This window comes from Rousettus aegyptiacus, unplaced genomic scaffold (assembly GCF_014176215.1).
Source record: "Rousettus aegyptiacus isolate mRouAeg1 unplaced genomic scaffold, mRouAeg1.p scaffold_m13_p_1, whole genome shotgun sequence".
Lineage (NCBI taxonomy): Eukaryota > Metazoa > Chordata > Mammalia > Chiroptera > Pteropodidae > Rousettus > Rousettus aegyptiacus.
In genome coordinates, this window is record NW_023416284.1 from 6,993,176 (window position 1) to 7,014,399 (window position 21,224).

The window sequence follows — 21,224 nt, forward strand, 5'->3', positions numbered from 1 at the left end:
AGCACATTTCCAGAACCACGAGGCCTTTGCTCTGCCTGACCCTCTGCCCATTCTTCCAGACACCGCCACAGCCAGCTAACTCCTTTACCTCCACATCCGCTGCAGTGTTAACTCATCGTCTGGGTCTACCCAGACCGCCTTACTTAGAATCGCCCCCCCCTTCCCTCCCAGCACTAATGAGTCCCCTCAACATGTAATAAAGGGCATGTTTTTCATTAATAGCCGTCGTCTAACACATGATACTGTGTTGCTGGAACTTAAGTGCCTATGGGCTGGGGTGTCTGTTTTGTCTGTTGCTGTGTGCCGAGCATCTAGACCAGTGCCTGGCACAGAATCAGAACTCGGTAAACACTTGCTGAATGAATGAATCCTGTCCTGATAGCACAGTCCATGCATTTGTCAGCCCTCTGGCATTGGGAGACAGAACAAACGCTACTGGGAGCTTCTGTAGGGGGCCGTGGCACTAGGGCTTTCAAGTATTCAAATCTCAGCAGCTGGAGGGGCGATGGAGCCCGGATGGAGCCCAAGCTCTAATTTTCCAAAGCCCAGTGGCTTTCAAACTTATACATATATTTTTTACTCTAACCCACAATTAGACATGATTTTTTACTCTGACCCACAATTACACATGATACACACACATATATGTAAGTGAATGCAAAATTTTTAAATCAACCATTACTCTTTCAGCAGTCCACAGGTATTTTCTCATTAAGCAGTGGCTGTTTGCAACCTGCAGAATTGTTCGCCAGCTGCCAGGCAGTGATCCACAGTTTGAGAAGGGGTGTTCCGCACCCCGTGTCCTGTCAATACCACCTCGTTCTTTATTTCAAGTCAGGGCTGGACTCATTCCTGTGGTTTCTCAACCTACCTCCTCTGTCCACCGAGAATTCTGGGGAATGAGAGGCTGGGATGTTTCATCACAAAGGGTATGTAGCTGGGAATGTACCTCCTCACAGGTGTCTGCTGATTTCACTGTCCTCCGGAACACGGCTTTCTGTCTCTGAGACTCAGGGTTGAGGTTAGAGCGGCCGGCTTCACTGAGAGCTTAGTGTGTGTCAGACACTTACATGCCTGAACCCAAGCGTCTCAAACTCAGCGGTCTGCCTCTCTGTAGGAATGAGGGAGCTCAGTTCAGCAAAAGATTTGAGCACTTCCTATGAGCTAATAAGCAGATAAGCAGGGTTCTAAACAGCGAATAACATGAGTAAAAATCCCTGCCTTTATGGAGCTCGTATACTAGTGGGGAAGGCAGACAACGGGCAAAAGCAATTGAGTAAAAGACGTGACATGTCAGAAGGTAATTACTATTAAATAAGGCAGGTTATGGTGGGGTAGGCCTCACTGAGAGGACATTTGAAGAGACTTGCGTGAAGCCCTGTGGATATCTGGGGCAGGGTGTTTCAGGCAGCGAGAGCAGCACATGCAAAGGCCCTGGGGGTGGAAGCATGCCCCGATCTTCAGGGAACGAAAGGAGACTATTCTGGCAGGAGAAGAGGGAGGGAGGTGGGTAGCAGTAGGAGATAAAACGTGCAAAGGAGCCAGGGGCAGACTGGAGTCTGGCAGGCCAGGCTTTTACTGTGAGTGAGGTAAATGCCATTGGAGTTTTGAGCAGAGGAGTGAAATGAGCTTACACCTTAAGTCCTAGGCTGCTGGAGAGTAGACAACAGAGTAAGGGTAGAAACAAGGAGACCAGTTCGGAGGGGACAACAATGTTCTAGAGAGGAGAGGGTGGTGCCTTGGACCAGTTGTGATGGAGGTGGTGAAAAGTAGCCAGGTTCTGGAGAAATGACGTGATGTGTTGACAGACCAGATGACTCGTGGCGACTCAAGGGTTCTGTCCTGGGAACATGGCAGGGCGGGGAGAGCTTCGGTGGAGCAGATTTTGGGGAGATGAAGAGTTCCATTTTGGACATTTTCAACTCAGGGTAGCCTCTTCTGTAGTTGGATATGTGAACCTGGACTTCAGTCAAGTCCGGGCTGGAGATAGACATTGGGAAGTCAGTGCATGGCTGCTGCCTCGGCCAGGGTTCCTCAGAAAGCAGAGCCTAAAGCGGGGGGCTCCTTTGCCCTCATTTTATTTCGCAGAACCACCCCAGAGGAGGAGCAGTGAGGGGGTGGGGAGAAGTCAGGAGGAGGAGGAGCTAGCAGGAGGCATTATGGAGTTGGCGCCACTGACTAGGACTGCAGAATCAGCAGACTGTGGCCGGGAGAAGAGAAGCCCCACGCACGAGTCTCAGCACCACTTCTTGTGGGAGAAGGGGGAAGAATTCATCAACTGTCCAGGCTTCACATTGGTTGAAGATTTGCCCCATGGGGCATTGACTCTGCATTTCTGGGTTGCATATATAAATGCTTAGGTGCTAAGTTGGGGCCCAGGGTAGGTGGTGGAGGTGAGAGGGGCACGGGGCGGGCAGGTTGTTCTTGCATCGAATCACTCAGAGCCGGAACAAAGGCAAGTAAGGCCACAAGGGTCTGAAGGCGTGAAACAGCCCGCCCCTCAGGCCACTCAGAGCGCTCTTGCCTTTCCCTCCCTTCTTCCCTGAGAGAGAAGATGTAAGTCCGACAGAACAGAGCCCCCTCATAAAGGAGGTAGCCAGCACGATCTCTGTCTCAGAGGGCGAGTGGCCCAAGCTACTGGTCCCTGGTCCACCCGCATTCTAAATCTCCATTTTCCTGGTCTAACGCTGCAGCTGGTCTGGTTATTTCCTGGTGGGATGATCCAGACTTCGATCCCCGGGGGTCTGAACCCTTGGTTGTCTTGCCCTCTTGGGCTGTGATTGCCACAGTTGCCACTTACTGTTATTGGCGGGTGTGGAGACGCCAAGACATACCCACGAACCCTGGCCCTTTTGCGCGGCAGCCACCCTGACTTCTCATGGTGGTCAGAATTCGTTCCCCAGAGCAGTGCAGCAACTCTTTTTGCCTGAGGTCGTGGTTTAAGAGCAAGCACAAAGCACCGCGCCCGAATAGGCCAAGTGCTTCTTTGTTTACTTGCTTCACATCTTTTAGCAGCTTTATCGAGAGGTGATTTATATACGATAAACTACAGGTATTTAAGGTGTACAGTTTGCCAAGTTTGGACACATGTATGTACTGTGAAATCATGAAAGTTCTCTCATGCCCCTCCTCCAACTCTGTCTGATCTATCACTGTAGATTACTTTGCATCTTCTAAATCGCTATATAAATGAAAGCAAACAATATGTACTCTTTCTTTTCCACTAGACGTAATTATGTCACATGCATTCATGTTGTGTGCATCACTAGTTTCTTCATTTTTATTCTCGAGCAGTAGTCATCGTATGGGGATACCGCCGTTTGTTTATCCAGTCATCTTGACTGCCATTTGGAATTATGATATAGCTGCTATGAACATTCAATACGCAAGTTTTTATATGGACAATATTTTTTTTCTTGGATAAATGCCTAGGAGTAGAATGACTGGATCATATAGTGGATGTACGTTTAACTTAGAAAAAATAAACAGCTGTATTGAGGTGTATTTTATATATATATAAGATCTACTCATTTTAAGTGTACAATTGACTCATGTTAGCAAATTTACGGAGCTGTGAAGCCATCATGACAATCCAATATGAGAACATGTTCATGACCCCAAAATGATCCTTCGTGCCCATTCACGGTAATTCCGTTCCCACCCTAGACCCAGGGGACCACTAATACATTTTCCGTCTCTATAGGTTTGCCTTTTCTGTATATTTCATGTAAATGGAATCGTACGGTATACGGTCTTTCGTGTCTGCCTTTTTTCACTTAGCATAATATTTATGAGGTTCATTCATGTTGTAGCAGGTGTCAGCACTTCATTCTTTTTTATTGCCAAATAGTTTCCATTGTATGGCTGGACCACATTCAGTTTATCCATTTATGAGTTGATGGATATTTGGATTGTTTCCCTTTTTTTGGTGGCTATTATGAATACTGCGGCAAAGAACTTTCAGGGACAAATCTTTGTGTGAACACATTTTCAGTTCTCTTGGGTGAGTACCTAGGATCGAATTGCTAGGTCATATGGTAATCTTATATTTAACTTTTTAAGGTACTGCCAAACCGTTTTCCAAAGTAGCTGTACAATTTTAGACCCCCACCAGCAGAACATGTGGGTTCCAGTTTCCCCCATCCTTGCCAACACTTGGTATAGTGAGTCTTTAATTTTCCGCACCATAATTTTAGACATATAGTTATATAATGCTATGTGGTTTTATTTCATATTTGCCCACCGAATGGAGCCCAGAGCAAGAGGAGACTGTTGAAAGCCAGACTAAGATGAAAGCTGGCATTAGAGGTGTTCCTGGTGGATAAGGTTGCTCTTTGCATTCCCTGCCAAGCCTCAATAGGAGTTTTATGATGCTGAGCATCTTTTTGTGTATTTGTTTGCCATCTGTAGTTCTTTGGTGAAATGTCCATTCAATTCTTCTACTCATTTAAAAAATTGGGTTGTTTTGCGAGTGCTTTATTATTATGGTTTTAAATTTTTTAACAGATTTGCAAATATTTTCTCAGTCTTGTGACTTGTTTTCCCATTAACGATGTCTTTTAAAGAACAAAAGTTAATTTTTATCGTCTAATTTATCAATTTTCTCTTCTATAGATTGTGCTTTTGGTGTCACCTGAGAAATTTCTGCTTGACCCAAGGTCACAAAGATCTTTTCCTAGGTTTTCGCCTAGAAGTTTTATAGTTTTAGGTTTTGCAATTACGTCTACGATATATTTGGAGTTAAGTTTTACATATGGTACAAACAAAGAGGGTCCTCTTGAAAATTTTGTTTTGTGGTCTGTGTGTCTTTGGCATAGGGGTATCCGATTGTTCCTGCACCTTTTGCTAAAAATGAAAAGACTCTCCTTTCTCTATTGAATTGCTTTTGCATCTTTGTCAAAAATTCATTAAGCGTGTATATGTGTGTATACATGAGACTATTTCTGGACTTTCTATTCTGTTTCAGTAATCTATTTAACTAGCTCGATGGCAATACTGCACTCTGTAGTTTTATAGTAAGTCTTGAAGCAGGTAGTGTAGGTCATTTGACTTTGTTCTTTATTTTCAGAATTGTTTTGACTATCTAGGCCCTTTGCATTTCCATATGAATTTTAGAAATGATTAACTTCCACAAAGAGACTTACTAGAATTTTGATTGGGATTACATTGAGTCTATAGGTCTACTTGGGGAGAATTGACATGTTAACATTTTTTGAGTCTTTCAATCCATAAACATAGTATTTCTCTCCAATTATTTAATTTTTATTTTCTCTCAACATTTTATAATTTTTAATGTGCAGACTTGTATTTTTTGTCAGATTTATCCCTAAATATGTTTCATTCCATATATCCTTAATGCTATTTTAAATGGCACTTAAAACATTTCAATTTCTGATTGCTTATTGCTAATATATAAAAATAAAATTGATTTGTATATTGATCTTGTATCCTGCAGCTCTGCAAAATTCATTAACAATCTATTGGTTTTTCTGTAGATTCCATGAGATTTTCTATTATGTTTTCTGTGAATAAAGGCAGTTTTAATTCTTCTTCCACTCTACTTTTATTTTTTCTTAATGCACTGGCTAGAACTTTAGAATAAAATTGGAGTGGTGAGAGCAGACATCCTAAATTTTTCCTGATATTGGAGAGAGGGCGGGGAAAGCATTGTCTTTTATTATGAAATATGCTGTTAACTGTAGGTGTTGCTTTTTATCAGGATGAGGAAGTTCCCTTCTAGTCCTAATTTGCTGGCAGATTTTTAAAAATCAGAAATGATCATTGGATTTTGTCACTTGCTGGGACATCAAAGGTAAGACAGATTGTGGCACTCCCAGTTTCAACCACTAAGAAGAAGGGCCAAAACTTGTTTTTTTCTGCATCTACTGAGATGGGTTTTCTTTCTTTTTGTCCGTTAATTTGGAAATCACAAGGATTGATTTTAAAACGTTCTGGGCCAATTACTTCTTTCATGGACTCGTAAAATGGGACAACAATACACATCTTAAAGCACATTTATGAAGCTGGTATGCACTGCCATATGGAAAAAACCTGGCGCATAGCAGGCACTCCATATAAATTTACTGAATATTTTACAGACTGCAGTATAAGTTTCTATTCATATCTTACCCTGCCTCTCTCCCCGTCCTCCAAGCAGGAACTCCTCTTAATTATAACCTGCCTCCCAGTGCCTAGTCCTACTTGGCATGAAGTAGGCATGATAAGTACGTGAAGGAAAGTATGAAAGAAAGGGTTGCCAGCCGCCTCCGACCCAGCTCTCCGCGGTATCCCACAGCGACCTCTCATTGTTTCGCAGATGCGTTAGTTAGTTCCTGATTCTGAAACTGCCTCCACCAAACGCGGCATAGCGGCCCCATCCTGACCAATCGGAGCTCTCCTTCCGGGGACCCGCCCCATTTAAAAAAAAAATCAACCTTAGAGTTTGACCAATCATCTGTTGAGCAACGGTATTAGTCCCGCCTCAGTGTTGAAGCTACCGCTTCCGAACGCGGAGGAACGCTCGCAGGCGCGTCTGGCCCTGACCAATCAGGGAGGCAGGATCGGGCCCCGCCCCCCCGACCAGTGTCACGTGGCCTGGGCTGGGCAACACACCTGGTTTCGAGGGGCAGCTGTCTGCACGGATGGGCACCTTTCAGTGGTGAGTGCGGGAATGGTGGGGCTGGGGCCGGGAGCCAGGGCTCGGCTGGAGGCCGCGCGTGCGCCCCCTCGGATGATTCGGGGGCTGCGATGGGAAAGATGGATTTTACTCTAAGTGCTAAGATGGGCTGAATCTCCCTTTCCCGAAGGTCCCGCCGCTGCGTCCCCCAACCCAGTTTCTCTTTCGAACTTTGCCTTTCCTTTGTATTTGCGTAGCTTTTAGCTTTCCATAACGGGGCCGGAGCTGGAGGAAGGCAGTGCGGGCTGTTCTCTTTAACCCGGTACGAAAACGGAGACCTGAGTCTTTCGTTCAGGCCCCGGGACTTCCGGTCCTGCGGATCAGGCTCATCGCCTCCTTGCGTGCAAGAGTCCCCCACAGTCGTCTGTACTCGTATCTCCCTTGTCCCCTCTCCCCTGCGGGGAATATGTGAGGGAGGTGGGGCACCCAGTGTAAGTCTGGCTTCTCTCTGCTGTAGCCCCTGCAGCTGCGTCCTAAAGAGCGCCCCCGCCGCCACCCACCCACACGCACACCCGGTGTGGGAGGTCTACAGGTTATGAGTGTGGGTGGGAAGGCTGGGACAAGGTTTCTGGGAATGAATGTCTGACCAGACAGACCCAGTGTTAAAAAGGGATAGTATGTACTGGAGGAGGCTTTCTGGTCAGGGGAGTCTGCACTTGGGCTTGAGAGAAGTGGGAAGCCCCTTCCCCTAGCCTACAGAAATCTCTTCCAGAGGCATCTCTGTGTCGCTGAGCCTGGATCCCTGGGTGAAAAGCGGGGGCCGGGGGGAGGGGGGGGGTGGTGAGGGCTGGGAAAAGGAGGAGGCTGCTTCCCAGGCCTCTCACCACACTACTGGGGAAAGCCTGTCTGATGGTGACTATATTTGGGATCAGATTCTGTCCTTGCCGCTTACTGGCTGTGTGACTTGGGGCAAGTTGCATAACTTCTCTGGACTTTCGTTTTTTCATTTGTAAAATGAAAGAGAAGCAGGCACAATGGACAGGATAGAGGGAAGAGTCCTAGTGTCATGCTGTCTTGGCTTCAGGTAGCCGAGCTGGGCCTGGAACCCAGCGGTGAGGGCACTGCGCCCAGGAGTCAGTGATATCCGCGGTGGGAAGCCAGGCCAGACACCTGGAATGGTGGAGACCGAGGATCTGGCGCAGCTGCGGCAGCTCAACCTGGAGCTCCTCAGGCAGCTGTGGGCTGGGCAGGATGCCGTGCGGCGGTCGGTGGCCAAGGCATCCTCAGTGGTGAGTGTCCACCTTGGGAACTCCCAGAGGACGAGAAAGGGGCTGCTGATTCTCAGGCCAGAATCCGAGACTCTGGGGTCATCCCCTGTGGCATGGCCCATTTTATTGCTAATGAGAAAACAGGCCCAACAAGGGATGGGACTGGCCTGGGACACCGCAGAGGCTGGAGCAGGGACGAGGACCCAGGCCTTCATGCCCAGGTGACCTGGCCTCTCTGTTCTAGTCAAGCCTGGACTCCAGCAGCAGCTACAGGCCAAAGATGCCATTGTCCCAGGGGACATCCTCTGTGTCTCCGAGATCCTCCAGCCCACGGGATGCCCACCAAGGCTACCCATGTGATATGTCCTCATCTGGCAGGGCCAGCTCTGGGGTGATCTCTCTCTCACCTGCCAAGCACCAATACCAGGGTTCCCTGACCCCACCGAGGCCTTGCTCGGCACCCTCGCTGGCTACCTCAGACTCGAATGACCCAGAGCATCCAGCAAAGCTGGAGTCACAGGCCCCAAGGTTCATCCCGGATCAACAAAGAAAGCGATCCAAGGTAACACGGGAGAGGGCGACATTGCCGATGGGCACTTCCTTGAACCTCAGTTTTCCTGTTTGGTAGATGTACTTGCGGGCAGCCTCCCTTGCGAGGTGAGCGGCTGTCCTGGAGATACCATGAGTCGTTTCCAGCTCAGCCTAAGTGCTGGATAAGTGGCGGTGATTAGTTTCTCAGACAGCACTTTGGGAAGAAGCCAATGAGCCCTGTTATACAGACAGAAAGACTAAGGCTCAGAGGCCACACTTATTCAGAGTCACACATAGAGAAGGGGTAGAGGCCAGACTCTTATCTTTCAGTTCCTGGGGCCCATGTCAAGGTGTGTCAGATGTAAGTTAAGTCATGGTCCCTTTTCCTCCCCCAGGGTGGGGTCTTTCTTGAGCTGGCCTAACTTTTCCCCTTTGCCTCCTCAGCCAAGAGTCACCTTTGACAAGGAGTCCCCAGTGCCCGAGCGGAGTTGGCGCCTCCGACCGTACCTGGGCTACGACTGGATTGCAGGTGCGGCCTGCCCCATGCACACACCCCCTTGTGCTTACGCACCTGCCTGAGCCCTTACCCAGTGCTACTGTAGTTTCTCTGACTGTTTGCCCCTCCTCGGCGAACACCTTCTGTACCCTGTCTTCTCTCAGCCCCTGCCATGGTGACAGGCACGGAGATGGTGCTCAATAAGCGTTTCTGGAATAGATGAATGAGTCAGAACTGCCATGATTTTGAGCATTTTATTATGTGCCAGGCCTCCGTAAAACTCTGTATCATCTCTACATTTTACTGCCCATCTCTTTCCCCAGCAACCTCAGTGGTCTTCTGACTGGTCTCCTTCTGGCCTCTTTTGCCCCAATTACCATCCATTTTTGACACAGCAGCCAGAACGAATTTTTTTAATGTGAGGATCAGATCATATCACTCTGAGTGCGTAGCATTTAGAGTAAAATCCAAAATCTTTTTTCCAGACTTATGAGGCATGACTTGGCCTCTGTGGCCCTGTGAAATGACCTCCGACTTGTTGCCTCCTGGCTGTTCGCTCCGGCCTTGCTGGGTTCCTTGCTGGTCTTTGAACTTACCATGCTCATGGCCATCTTAGGGCCTCTGCCTGGAATTTACTTCCCCAGGTTCACACCTGCTGGTTCCTTTTTCTCATTCAGGGTTCAGCTTACATGATAGGCCTCCCGTGAGCATAATGTCATAGAGACTCCGCTCTTACATCACTACCATTGGCATGTTCTTCATATTAGTCTCAGCAATTGTTTGCTTGTTTCTTGTGTCACTCCTCCAGTAGAATATCAGCTCCGTAGAGCAGGGGCCTGGCTGTCTTTTCGTTGGTGCGTTCCCCAAGCCTGAGCCTGGAGCAGTGGCCTCAACCAGCACTTGTTGGATGAGTGAGTGAACGGCCCCCAATGAGCGATTGAGTTACTGCCCAGAGGCAGGTGCTCCAGGGGGGTTGCTGGGATCCAGTGGCGCTGCAGACACAGGCCCTGTCCTGAGGACTCCCAGACCGTCAGCTCACTGCCTTGCTTCCCGTCTCTGGGAAAATGGAGGCGCCTGCCCCCTGCCTGCCCTGTGCCCAGGCGCTCTGGCCACGCTCCGCTCCGAGGGTGAAGATCAGCGCTCCCATCTCAGGCCCGTCCCTGCATTTGTACACTCCAGTCGGTCCCCGATTGGCTCCCAGAGGCTTTGCTTCCTGTAATTCTCTCCTTTCTCCATCATCCTGCCCTATCAGCATCCAAACGCCCTGGAATCACAGAGCACTGATTTTATTGAGTGCTTATTATGTGCGGGCAGTTCCAAGAGCTTTATTCTGCTTTATGGCCATGAACTCCTTTACTTCTCACAGCAGTCATATCAGACAGGTGCGGTTATTGTCCCCTTTGACAGATGAGAAGGAAGAGGTGCAAAGAGGCTGCGAAATTTAGCAGAGTCCCACATCTGGTCAGGGAAAAGCTGCAGTTGGCTATTTCCCATCTTGATGAAACGCTTCCCCCTTTATCGTCCGTTCGCTTCCAGTTCCTGCCCATTTTCTCTGCTTTTCTTCATAACAAACCCCTCAGAAGGGCTGTCTAGACTGGCCGCCGTCTCTGGTTTCTCTCCCATTTTTCCTTATATCAGGCTTTCTCCTCATCCCGGTCGTCAGCGACATCTGCGTTGCCAGCTCCCGGCTCAGTTCTCAGTCTACACGTCACTTGGCCCCTGAGCTGTGAGGGACACAGCGGCCACTCCCTCCTCCCTGAAACTCTCCCCTGACTTCCAGGGCCCCGCGCTCCTCCGGCTCGCCCCCTTCTCCCCGGCGCTCCTCCCGGTCTCCTCTGCTGCATCCGCTTCCTGGTTCTGACCTCTAGGCACCTCTGTCTTCTGAGTCCTCTCTGACCACCCCGCCTGCCCCGTGCCGAGGCCTTCTGTGCTCTGTACCCCCTCGTTTTTATCGCCAGCCCACCCCACTCTGAACTCCAGGCTTGTGTATCTGGCTGTCTTTTGTACGTGGCATGTTAGGTGTCTTACATGACTCTCACCTCCAAAGTCAAGGTTGTGATTTTTTTCCCACCTGTCATCTTTCCTGTCTTTGTAAATGGCGACTCCGCGTTCCTAACAATTGCTCAGGCCATAACTTCGGGATCAGCCTTGATTTCGATTCATGTGTCCTTTTTGCATATTTTTACATTTTCTCTTCCAGTCCATTAGCATATCCTGGTAGCCCCGCCTTCAACGTGTTTCTGGAATCTGACTATTTCTTTCTACCAGGATGCCTGCGGTCACCTCTAACTGCCGCCTCTGCCTCCCTCGCCTGCAGCAGTCCGAGGGGCAATCTGTAAAAACCCGTGGCCGAGCTGATGGCATCACTCCGTGTCCCCGAGCCCTCCGCCAGCTTCCCAGCCTCATCCCCCTCACTCTCATCCCTCACCTCCCCCGCTGTTCCTCAGACACACCGCGCGCAGCCCCCCAGGGCCTCGCATTTGCCCTTCCTTCTGCCTGCCACGTCCTCGCGGCTCCTCGCCTCCCTTCGTCAGTTCCTGGCACCCCCGCCCTGCTCTTCTCTTTCCTGGCAGGTGTCACCATTTGCTGATGTGTCACAGATTTCTGTGGTGGCTGGTTCGTCTGTTGCCACCATAAGCCTCACGATGGGAGGGACTTTGTCTAGTTCACTACTCTTTCCCCAGCACGTTGAAAACAGTGTCTCGCCTGTAGCAGGCGGTTTATAAGTATTTTTTTGCGTGTACAGTTGGATACGCGTCAGGGTAGACAGACACTGAGACAAAACCAGCAGTCGCAGTGAGTGCAGGGTCCCTTCCAGGTCTGTACGAGGCTCAGTGCGGGCAAAGCAGGCGGACTGGGATGCCAGCGCCGAGTGTCCTCTGCGCCTTGGCCAGTCAGCTGCCACGTAGCAGCTCCTGGTGCTTTGCCCACCCCAGGGTCTCTGGACAGCAGCTCGCCCGTCAGCAGCAAGCCTGAGGCCTTCTTCGCGAAGCTGCAGGAGTTCCGGGAAGCCAACAAGGAGGAGTGTATTCACACTGACCCCAGGTGAGCAGGGGCGGAAAAGCGGTGGGCAGGCAGCCCGGGGACCCCGCCACTCCGCCTGCTCACCTCTCGCCCTCACAGACCCCAGTTCCTAGGCCTGCGGGAGAGCAGTGTTGCCGAGGAAGAGCACGAATGTGAGTGGAAGGCCTCGTGGGCCGCCCCAGAGCCCAGCCGCGGTCTTGGAGACCTGAGGGGGGCACCTGGGGTACTGGGGACTTGGAGAGGGAGGCTTGGGACCCAGACAGGGTGGGGCAAGCCCCGACGGGAGGAGGGATGAGCTGAGCGGCCCCAGGATTCGGGCTGGTCCCGTGTCCCCCTTCCCCCCCTCTTCCTCCTCATTTTCCCTGGTGCCCCCCACTCCCACTCCCTCCTCTCTGCACACGTGTCACCTGCCGGGGGGCGGGGGGGGGCCGGTTCTGGCTCAGCCACGTGAGCACAGGAGTCTTCGCTGTGGGTTTATATGCCCCACATACGCTGTGTGTGGGTATGTAGGGGTGTGCACGCGAATGTACGAGCGTGTGCACCTCGGGTGTGTGATTATAGCAGCAGGCACGTTCATGTGTGTCCACGAACACGACTGTGTGTGAAGTGGTGCTCCACGTTTGCACGCATGGCGTTCACACATGGTACGTGTGCATGCACACGTGTGTGTCATGCCTGAGTAGAAGGGTGTGCTTCGTGTGCGTGCTCTGCGTACGCACACGTGTATATGCCTATGAGAGTGGCCGGGGATGTGGTGGGGTCCGCGGGCCCGTGTGGCCGGGGGCGGCAAGGGGCCCAGGGACGCGGGTGTCCTGGCTGAGGGGATGGCCGGTCCTCGTGGGCCCTGCAGGTGTGTACTGCTACCGCGTCAGCCGGCGCCTGTTTCTGGTGCCTTCGGATCCCGGCGCCCCTTGCCGATTGTGCAGGAGACCACGGGACCACCGGGGCCCTGGGACCCTGGCGGAGCCAGCACAGGTCAGGTGAGTGGCCCGAGCAGGCGGACGCCTGGGGGGCAGCTGTGGGGCAGCAGCACCTGAGGAGGCGCTCAGAGCCCAGGGAGGGGAAGATGGGCCTGGGGCTGTGGCCCCACGGTCGCCAGGGGGCCCCGGCAGTGTGTCCCCACTGCTGCTCTCGCCCAGGGTGAGTGTCCCGCTGTCCGTCCTGGACCCCCCGCACCGGTACCGCATCCACCGGCGGAAGAGCTTCGATGCTTCTGACACACTGGCGTTGCCCCGGGTGAGCGGCCCCGGGGGCCTGGTTGGGGTGGGATGGGGATGAGGCTGCCCCCTGCCTGGCCTAGGTCCCCAGAAGGAGCCCGAGGCCCAGGGAGGGCCAGGGACTGGCCAACGCCACACCGCCAGGCTGGGCTCAAGGAGAACGAGGAGTTAAGGCTGGGCCATTTCCATCACCTGTACTCCCTTGTTCCCTGACGGAGGTAGGGTATCCTGGCGTTGGATAAATATCTGCCTGCACGTTGATGTAATGCCAGTGGGTACCATCTGTTGAGTTCTGGTGTGCCACAAGTGCATTCCTCAGGAGAATTATATCATGGAGTCCCCACAGCCACCAAGAGTGCAGGGTCTGCCGCTGGCCCACTTTACAGATGAGGAGACTGAGGCAGAGGGAGGCAACTTGTCCAAAGTTAGCCAGGTAAAGAGCTGGGATTTGAACCCAGGTCTTTGTGCTTCTCTAGTGCCTGCCAGAGAGATGTCCTTTGTGTCTCCTGAGTAGGATGGGGGTCACTGGGGACCCCACTCAATCCTACTTGAGGCTGGGGAAGCCGGGCCTATAGGGACAGGAAGGGATGCCGAGCAAAGTTGGTTTGCTCATCTGTGAAAGGGTACAGCAGCCCGTCCTCGGGCTTGTTTGCTGAGGTGGACAGGGCAGTTCAGTGAATCACCTGTCGGGCGTGGGGCAGAGCTAGGAAGGGCTCCATCAGCGTCTGCAGCCTGCCCTCTGCACATCTGGGCTCAGGCCCAGGGCCTGAGTCAGCAGGGTCAGGAAAGGGTGACCCAGTAGATGGACACAGGCCCCTGCCTGCGGAGGGTCTCAGTCTGCAGGAGACACTGGTTTGGAGGGAGGACCTGCCCCAGGCCAGGTGCCCTGACCCTCTGCTCTCCACAGCACTGCCTGCTGGGCTGGGACATTCTCCCTCCAAAGTCCGAGAAAAGCTCAGCCCCCAAGAACTTGGATCTCTGGTCCTGTGTCACCTCTGAGGCCCCGCACCAGAAGCTGTCGGCAGCCAGCCCTTCCCACCTGGTATGGTCCGGGGTGCCCTGGTGGGGACAGACACCTTGGAGCTTGACTGGGGACTGCAGAGTCCCAGGGGCAGGATCGGGACAAGGCCTGCGGAGCCTGGAAGTGTCTCTCTGCAGTACCCTCTCCAGGCTCCACCGCTCCCCACCGGGAAGGTGACCCTGACTCTGAGATCCAGGAGGGGTTGAGGCTGGAACTGGGGGATCTGCCCCCAAAGTGGCCCCCTCCGACACCCCCTCATTCACCATCCAGGCTCTGCTATCGCGGGTCCAGCCCCCCACCCCAGTCTGGTCGGAACCCCAGATAGTGCAGCCCCGTGCCCCCCGGCCGAAGCCCTGAGGACCGGCCACTCAGGAGGACAGTACCCTGCCATCACCCCTAGCCTCTGCCCTGCGGCAAGGGCGCCAACAAGAGGGGAGCCTTGCCTGGCTGCAAATGGGGGCGGACTCAATGCCCCACCCTCCTAGGCTGGGCGGGTGGGTGGGCCCAGGCCTGTCTCCATCTGGGGAGAGAGGGGGAAACCCAGGGTGGGGAGTGAAGGCGTTCTGTGACATGTTTGTGAATAAAGCTCAGCGTGCTCTGCAGCTCCAGATGTGCACGTGTGCTGGGTCTGTCCTGCTGTCCTCAGTGCCCAGGAGGCACCCTGGCCCCGGCCTGCCCTCCCCTCACCTGGGGCGAGACACCTGTGGCATTCTGCGCTGGGCAGGGTGGGTCCGACTCCCTGACCGTGGCTCTTTGCGCAGCTCCCAACTCAGGGTAGATGGCCTCTGAGGCAGAGGCCCAGGTCCGTGTTAAAAAGCCATCTCAGTGAGGGGCTCGGGGTCTCAGGCTGCCTCCTGTTGATGAGGCTGAAGTTGTGACGGTGGGGAGTGAGTGAGCCCTCCCCTTCTTCTTGGTCCCCAACACCAGGGTCCATTTGTAGAAGACTGTTTTGAAGTCTCTGGGCTGGGGGGCTTCTCCATGCCCCTCTGTAGCCCAGCCCTGGAGGCCATGGATGATCCAGAGGGATCCGATGGAGGGATGCTGAGGGCCAGGCCATGAGTCGCAGTAAGGCTGGCAAAGAGCTCAGGCCTCCCCTCCTGGATTAATAAGGAGAACTGTCTTCCCCCACATAGGTTGAGAAATATGAAATTTATGTTTTTTTTAAGATAAAAATGGGGAGCTGAAACCCACAGAAAGCATGTGCTTTGTTTTTGAAGCTTCTCAGTTTAGAGGGGTGGATCTATGGCTGTGGTCTCCTCTGGCAGCTTGTGAAGCTGTCCGTAGAAACCTTTCTCTTCCCATTGTTCACAGCACATGTATTAGTCAGGATAAGCGAGGTTATGCTGCAGTAACAAATTAACCGCCAGAGCTCAGTGGTTCAACATAAAGGCTTTTTTTCTGGCCGACTTGCTTAATCTACCTTTTCGTCATGGGTCACATGGGTCCTCTGCTTTGACTTTGTCTCTCGGGGACCTAGGCCAACGAAAGCTCTGCCATGGGGGACATTACCAGTTGCTTCAGCCCAGAAATGACACACAGGTCTCTTCTGCTCATGGTTCATTGGCCAGAGCTGCTCATCTGGGCCCCGCCTGACAGCACAGGGTTGGGACATGAAGGGAGCTCATGGGATTTTTGGTGAGCTTTACCATCCTCCATGTCATTACCCGACTTCCTCCAGCCCTGTCCATTCAGGGCAGGCACTGAGAGCCTCTAGGCTCTAGGCAGTAGAAGCCACTAGCAGAATCATAGGCACCACGAATTCTTGCCTAAAGTCTCTCCTCACTCCCTCTGTGGTTCCCACCTCAAATTCCTTCAGCAGCCAGGTGGCTAAGGTGACTAGGACTGGTGCGACTCAGGGCCACCTGCTGAGCACATGTCCCCTCCAGAGGCTTTTAAGGTCAAACGCTCGTATGATCCAAACTGTACATGTCCGTGGGCAGATTCTGCAGCAGGTCATGGTTTGCCGCTTGACTCCAGGACTTGAAGAAACAAAGTCTCTTTCATGCGTAATTAAAAAAAATTTTTAAATTTATTTTTAATTGTGTAAAATATACATATTATAAAATTTACCTCTCTTGTATACACAGTTCAGTGGCATTAAGTACATTTACGTTGCGCAGCCGTCACCACCAGCCATCCCCAGAATGGTTTTCATCTTGCAAAGCCGAACTCCATACCCTCGAAACAGCAGCCTGCTCTCCCCTCCCCGCCCTTGGCAGCCACCGTTCTGCCTTCCGTCTCTGTGGATTTGACCCCTTTAGGGACCTTACATGAGTAGAGTCATAGAGTGTTTGTCTTATTTTATGACTGGCTTATTTATGTTGTGCTATGTCAGAATTTCCTTCCCTTTTTAAGGCCAAATAGTGCTTTATTGTATGAATCTGCCACATTCATCCATGACGGGCACTTGGGTCCCTTGCATCTTTTGGTTATTGTGAAGAGTGCCGCCCTGACCACGGGTGTGCAGGTATCTGTACGAGCCCCTACACTTAGTTCTTTTGGGTCTGTACCCAGAGGTGGAGTTGCCGGGTCATGGGGGTAATTATGTGTTTAATTTTTTGAGAAATCTCTTCAGTACAGCCTCAATGTCCTGGGTAGGTTCTGTGACTTTCAGTGAAACAATGTATATTGAAAGCAGTTGTACCACAGGCCAATTGATATAAACGAGTTAAGTTCCTAAGGTGTGTCAATATTATAACAAAATGACGTTTAATGAAACGACAGGATTCGAGGAGCTGCTCTACTGTATTTTGTAGCTGCTGCACCATTTTACATCCCCGCCAGCCATGCAAAAAGGTTCCAGTTTCTCCACATCCAACACTTATTTTCTGCTCATGTGATAATAGCCACCGTAATGGGCGTGGCGCGGAATCTCGTAGTTTTGATTTACATTTCCCTGATGATTAGTGATGAACATCGTTTCACGTGCTTGCTTATAAGCCATTCACGTCTTCTTTGGAGAAATGGCTGTTCAAGTCCTATTAAAGTCAAAAAGCCTGTGGGAGTCAGTGGTTTCGTTAGAAGTTTTTTGGCCAAAGGGTGAAGAGAATCTGGAAGCATCTGTCAAACAAACAGCTGAAATTAGTTTATAAGTTCAGCTGATCAGAATAATGTCAGCTCCAATAAAATTAAAATGTTTCTTTCCCGTAAAAGTCCAGATTGCAGTGCCGGCTGCATTACATCATCAGCACAAGTGGCTTCTCTGGAAGGAAAATTCTTCAGAAAAGAAGTTCCCAGCCTTTCTGCTTTTAGTCACTTCCATGTTCAGGAAACCACAGACCCAGGCCTCCAGACTGCAGTTTTATCAAGCTCGCGATCCCACTGCTTGAAACACTCACCTTCCCTCACTTTGTGTTCCAAGGAAAAAAGCTGCAGACTCTGACACACACTGGCTGTGGGATAAGACCCAACTTCAGAGATGTTAAAATGTGAAAATTCACATCTTAGAATTAACGGGATGCAAAAGGTGGTCAGCCTAAGAACTTTGGTCTTCCTGTATCCCGGCTTCCGGGCTCTGCGCAGCCGGGCTCGGTGGTGGCTGCCTTGAGGCCCTCTGGAGCCGCAGGGTGGCGCTTGAGACAGGCCACGGGCTTGTCCTACCCGCGCTGCCCTTCCAAAGATGCTCCATGTGGATGCGTCAGTTGGGGAACAAGGCTTTTTCAAACCTAACGCCCCAAGAGTGAAGGTCACGGGCAGAGAGGCCCCTGAACGGAGCTTCCTGTGTTCCAGCACCTGCCCCTCCCAGCTGTCTCTGAATGTCAGCGCTGCCATCCCAGGGCCCTAACCCTTCCGGGCCCTTCTGTTCCTCTCACTTGGGAATGCCCGGATCTCTCTGTGTCCCCCACCTTCACGCCTTCCAGCTCCTACTTGCCTTCCTCAGCTCAGACAGAGTGTCCCTTTCAAGAAGCTGCCCTGAGCCCCTGGAGCTCTGATGCATCCGCCTCTCCCCCCCCCCCCGCCCCACATGCATAGCTCCTTCCTGCCCCTCTGCATGCAGCTCACACATTAAGTCACTAACCGTGACGCTCACTGCCGTGATGTTCACTGCCGAGTGTCTCTCGCCTGCCATAATGTTAGCTCCATGAGAGTGGACATGGTGCTTTTTGTTCCTTGGATTTTTTTTTTTTTTTCCCCTTTCGTTTTCTCAAAAGCAGTGGCTAAACTGTATGTCAGAATTTGGCTTTCTCCTGCCCGGCGTCTCACCCGCGTCGTGAAGGCGATGGGAAGGAGGCTTGTGGTTGGGCGCACAGCCTTGGACACCTCGCATGCTTCTCTCCCTCCTTTAAATGAATAGTGTTCTTTCTTTTTGTCTTCTCCTAGTCGGTAGCATAAATCCCAAAGGAGAAAAGCAAGATCACCTACTTCTTCCACAATCGCTATCTCGTGTTCGCCATTTAGAAATAAGAACTCTTATTTCCCTATTATGACTCTCCGCTGCCTGTATCATAGCATAGACGCAGGACCTTCACAGGTCATTCATTCATTCATTCATTCACCACTTGGGCAGAGAGCCCCTACTGTGTGCCAGGCACTGTTCTGGGCTCCGCAGGTAACAGCGACGAGCCAGACAGCAGGGACCTGTCCGCACGGAGCACCCACGGTGGTGCTGGGAGATGGACTGAGAGGAGCCAGCACGTAATTGTATCAGGCGTTGCCCAACCAGCGGGAAGACACCGGGGCAGGGCCTGGCCGCCGCTTCCCTTTCTCACATCTCTCAACTCCAGCGAGGCCCCGGCCCTGCCGAAGCTTTTTCTCTGGTTCTTAAGCCTGCCGGCTCCCCCTGGCCTCTGGGTCTTCATTCACGCTGCCCCCTCTGCCCAAAACTCTCTTCCTCCCACTGAACTACTCAGACCTCAGCTCCTACGCCCACTCCTCTGAGGCCTTCCCTGATCCCACAGACCGGGCGAAGGCGACCCGAGTCCGGCCCCACCTCTGGCCGTCCATCAGAGCTTCTGCCGCACTCAGCAGTAAGATCCTTGGGGGGCAGGAACCGAGCCTGTCTCGTCCTCTGCTCTATCTTAGTACAGCACGTGGCATATGACAGGGATTCAATAAGCAGACTTTGGATGAATGATGGAAGTAGCCCCCGGTCCTGGGAGGATAGAGGCCACACGGCCCCAGAGCGTGAAGTGAGTGTGTCCCAGGAATTTGGCGTCGGTGAGCTGTAGCTGGTCTAGCAGTTACTGGTTTTCAGTACAAAAGGATGTCTTACGTATCAGGTAAATCGTGGGGGGGTCTGGCCTGGGGCGGGAGGTGGGAGTGAGGGGGACAGCTGTGACATCTCCATCCTGGAAATTTCCCGTCCTTGGTAGCAGCTGTGGGCCCCAGTCCCTTGCAGATGGGGAGTGCGTGGAGACGAATGAACCCTGGCTGGCTTCCCAAGGGACCCTTCTGGCTTCTCCAAGAACAGAAGCATCTGATTGGCCTCCTGGAGAGTGACTCTCCCTGGAGCGGTGAGGGGCCACAGTCCCTACTTCTCCATCCTCAGGGAGGTGGGCCATGCTTGGCTTAGAAAACAAAACCCTGCATTTTTCCAGAGTGGTTTCCCCACGGGCCTGTTGAATGCAACCCTCTGATGTTCTGAGAGTTTACAGCATTTTGGTGCAGTGAAAACTGTTACTCGGCACCAGACACTGTGCTGGGCTCGCCCTGAGCTTGTCAGTCCACGTGGGGAGCCGCGTCGGAAGCCTGATCTGAGGAAGGGGCACAGAGTGTGGCTTCAGAGAGAGCGGGGTTCAGTTCAGACCCCCTATACTGTTTGGCTGCTTCCTGACTGAGGTTTTGGGTACGTCATCTACCTTCTCTGTAGCCTGGTGTCGTCATCTGTGAAGGGTGATGATGACAAACAGGTAGGTGAGCGAGAGCAGACGGGCAGAGACCTGCCCATGAGCCAACCCACAAGGAGGGCGCCAAGCGATAAGACATCTCAGTTGCCATCGGCTTTTCCTGTCCCTGACCCCACCCTGTCATAAGACCCACGTCAGGCTGCAGCCTGCGCTTTCTGAATTCGTTCTTCTTGCTCACGCTTTCCCTGGGGAGTTAGAGGGAACTGGAAATAGAGCAGCAGATAAATTGATACGAAGGCCTCCTCTCTCAGCTCCTTGGCTGGGGAAGCTGGGGCGGGCTGCGGGGGGCGGAGTGTGGGCAGTTGCTAAGAGCAAAACAGTAAGCAGAGCGGTCTTCTCATCAGGGCTGTGGTGACCGGCACCTTGCGGGTGTGAGGTAGATGGGCAGAGGCCGTGAGGAAGTCATGAGGGAAAGCCCGGGCCCCGTGGGACTCTGCGGTGGCTGGTAGGAGTGGCATGAGGTTGGGTCTCAGTGGCTGAGAGTCAGATGGTGGCTTAGGTGTCCTTTGGGGGCATCCCCCTCTCATGGCACCAGGCTGGGCCCTGACCACAGGGTACTCTCTCAGGTTCTTTTTGATTGGATGAAGGCAGGAGGTCGTCTTCCTCCATTCCCAGAAGCCCCCAGCACAGCCTCTGAAACTCAACAGAGACCCCTCTGCTTCCCTGAGGCCCCGCTATCATGGAGGGACTCAGGTCTGTCTCTAGGCCCCGGCTCCCACTGTGAGGCCAGTAAGGGTTGGGAGTCTCAGCCAGGAGAGAGGAGGAGAGGGGGATCTTTGAGAATCTTCCAGATCTTAGATCTGATGGGGGCAGATCCTTCCTGCCTCCAGGCCTGGGGCATCAGAAAACGCAGCCCAGAGGGAGACCCCACTGTTCCCCCTTCCCACTCCCAGCAACTTCTCAGAATCCCCCGGCTCCTCTTGCTGGAGACTGCCAGGAGAAGGCGGGGGGTGAGGGGAGCAGCATGAAGGATCACCTGCCCGGATCTGCGGGGTCAGGGCCAGCCGTGTGGGGGGAGCACTGGACCTGGAGCCGCCAGCCAGGGGTTCCGGGCACGTTGTGGGCCTCTCTGAACCTCAGTTTTCTTGTCTGTAAAATGGAGACTACAGCGCGACTTACCTTATAGGGAAGTTTTGAGGGCGAAATGAGACGATCAGGTAATGCAATGCCAACTGCAGTGACTGGCACTTAATCAGCGCTTAGTC

The 21,224-nt window shown here is 52.5% G+C and overlaps 1 protein-coding gene across 3 annotated transcripts; it reads left to right on the forward strand.

Annotated features, from left to right (window-relative positions):
- Positions 1–6,635: 6,635 nt before the first annotated feature.
- LOC107513129 (migration and invasion inhibitory protein) lies at positions 6,636–14,679 on the forward strand. 3 transcript variants are annotated; one of them, XM_036228800.1, is made up of 10 exons: positions 6,637–6,938; positions 7,701–7,905; positions 8,129–8,446; positions 8,860–8,944; positions 11,848–11,956; positions 12,035–12,087; positions 12,786–12,915; positions 13,075–13,171; positions 14,060–14,199; positions 14,444–14,678. In XM_036228800.1, the coding sequence occupies exons 2-10, from the start codon at positions 7,792–7,794 to the stop codon at positions 14,496–14,498; spliced, it is 1,101 nt and encodes a 366-aa protein (XP_036084693.1). In that variant the 5' UTR covers positions 6,637–6,938; positions 7,701–7,791; the 3' UTR covers positions 14,499–14,678. The 3 variants fall into 3 exon arrangements, with proteins under 3 accessions (XP_036084688.1, XP_036084693.1, XP_036084691.1); XM_036228798.1 differs by having other exon boundaries at positions 6,638–6,938; positions 14,060–14,194; positions 14,444–14,677; XM_036228795.1 differs by having other exon boundaries at positions 6,636–6,938; positions 14,060–14,679.
- Positions 14,680–21,224: the final 6,545 nt, after the last annotated feature.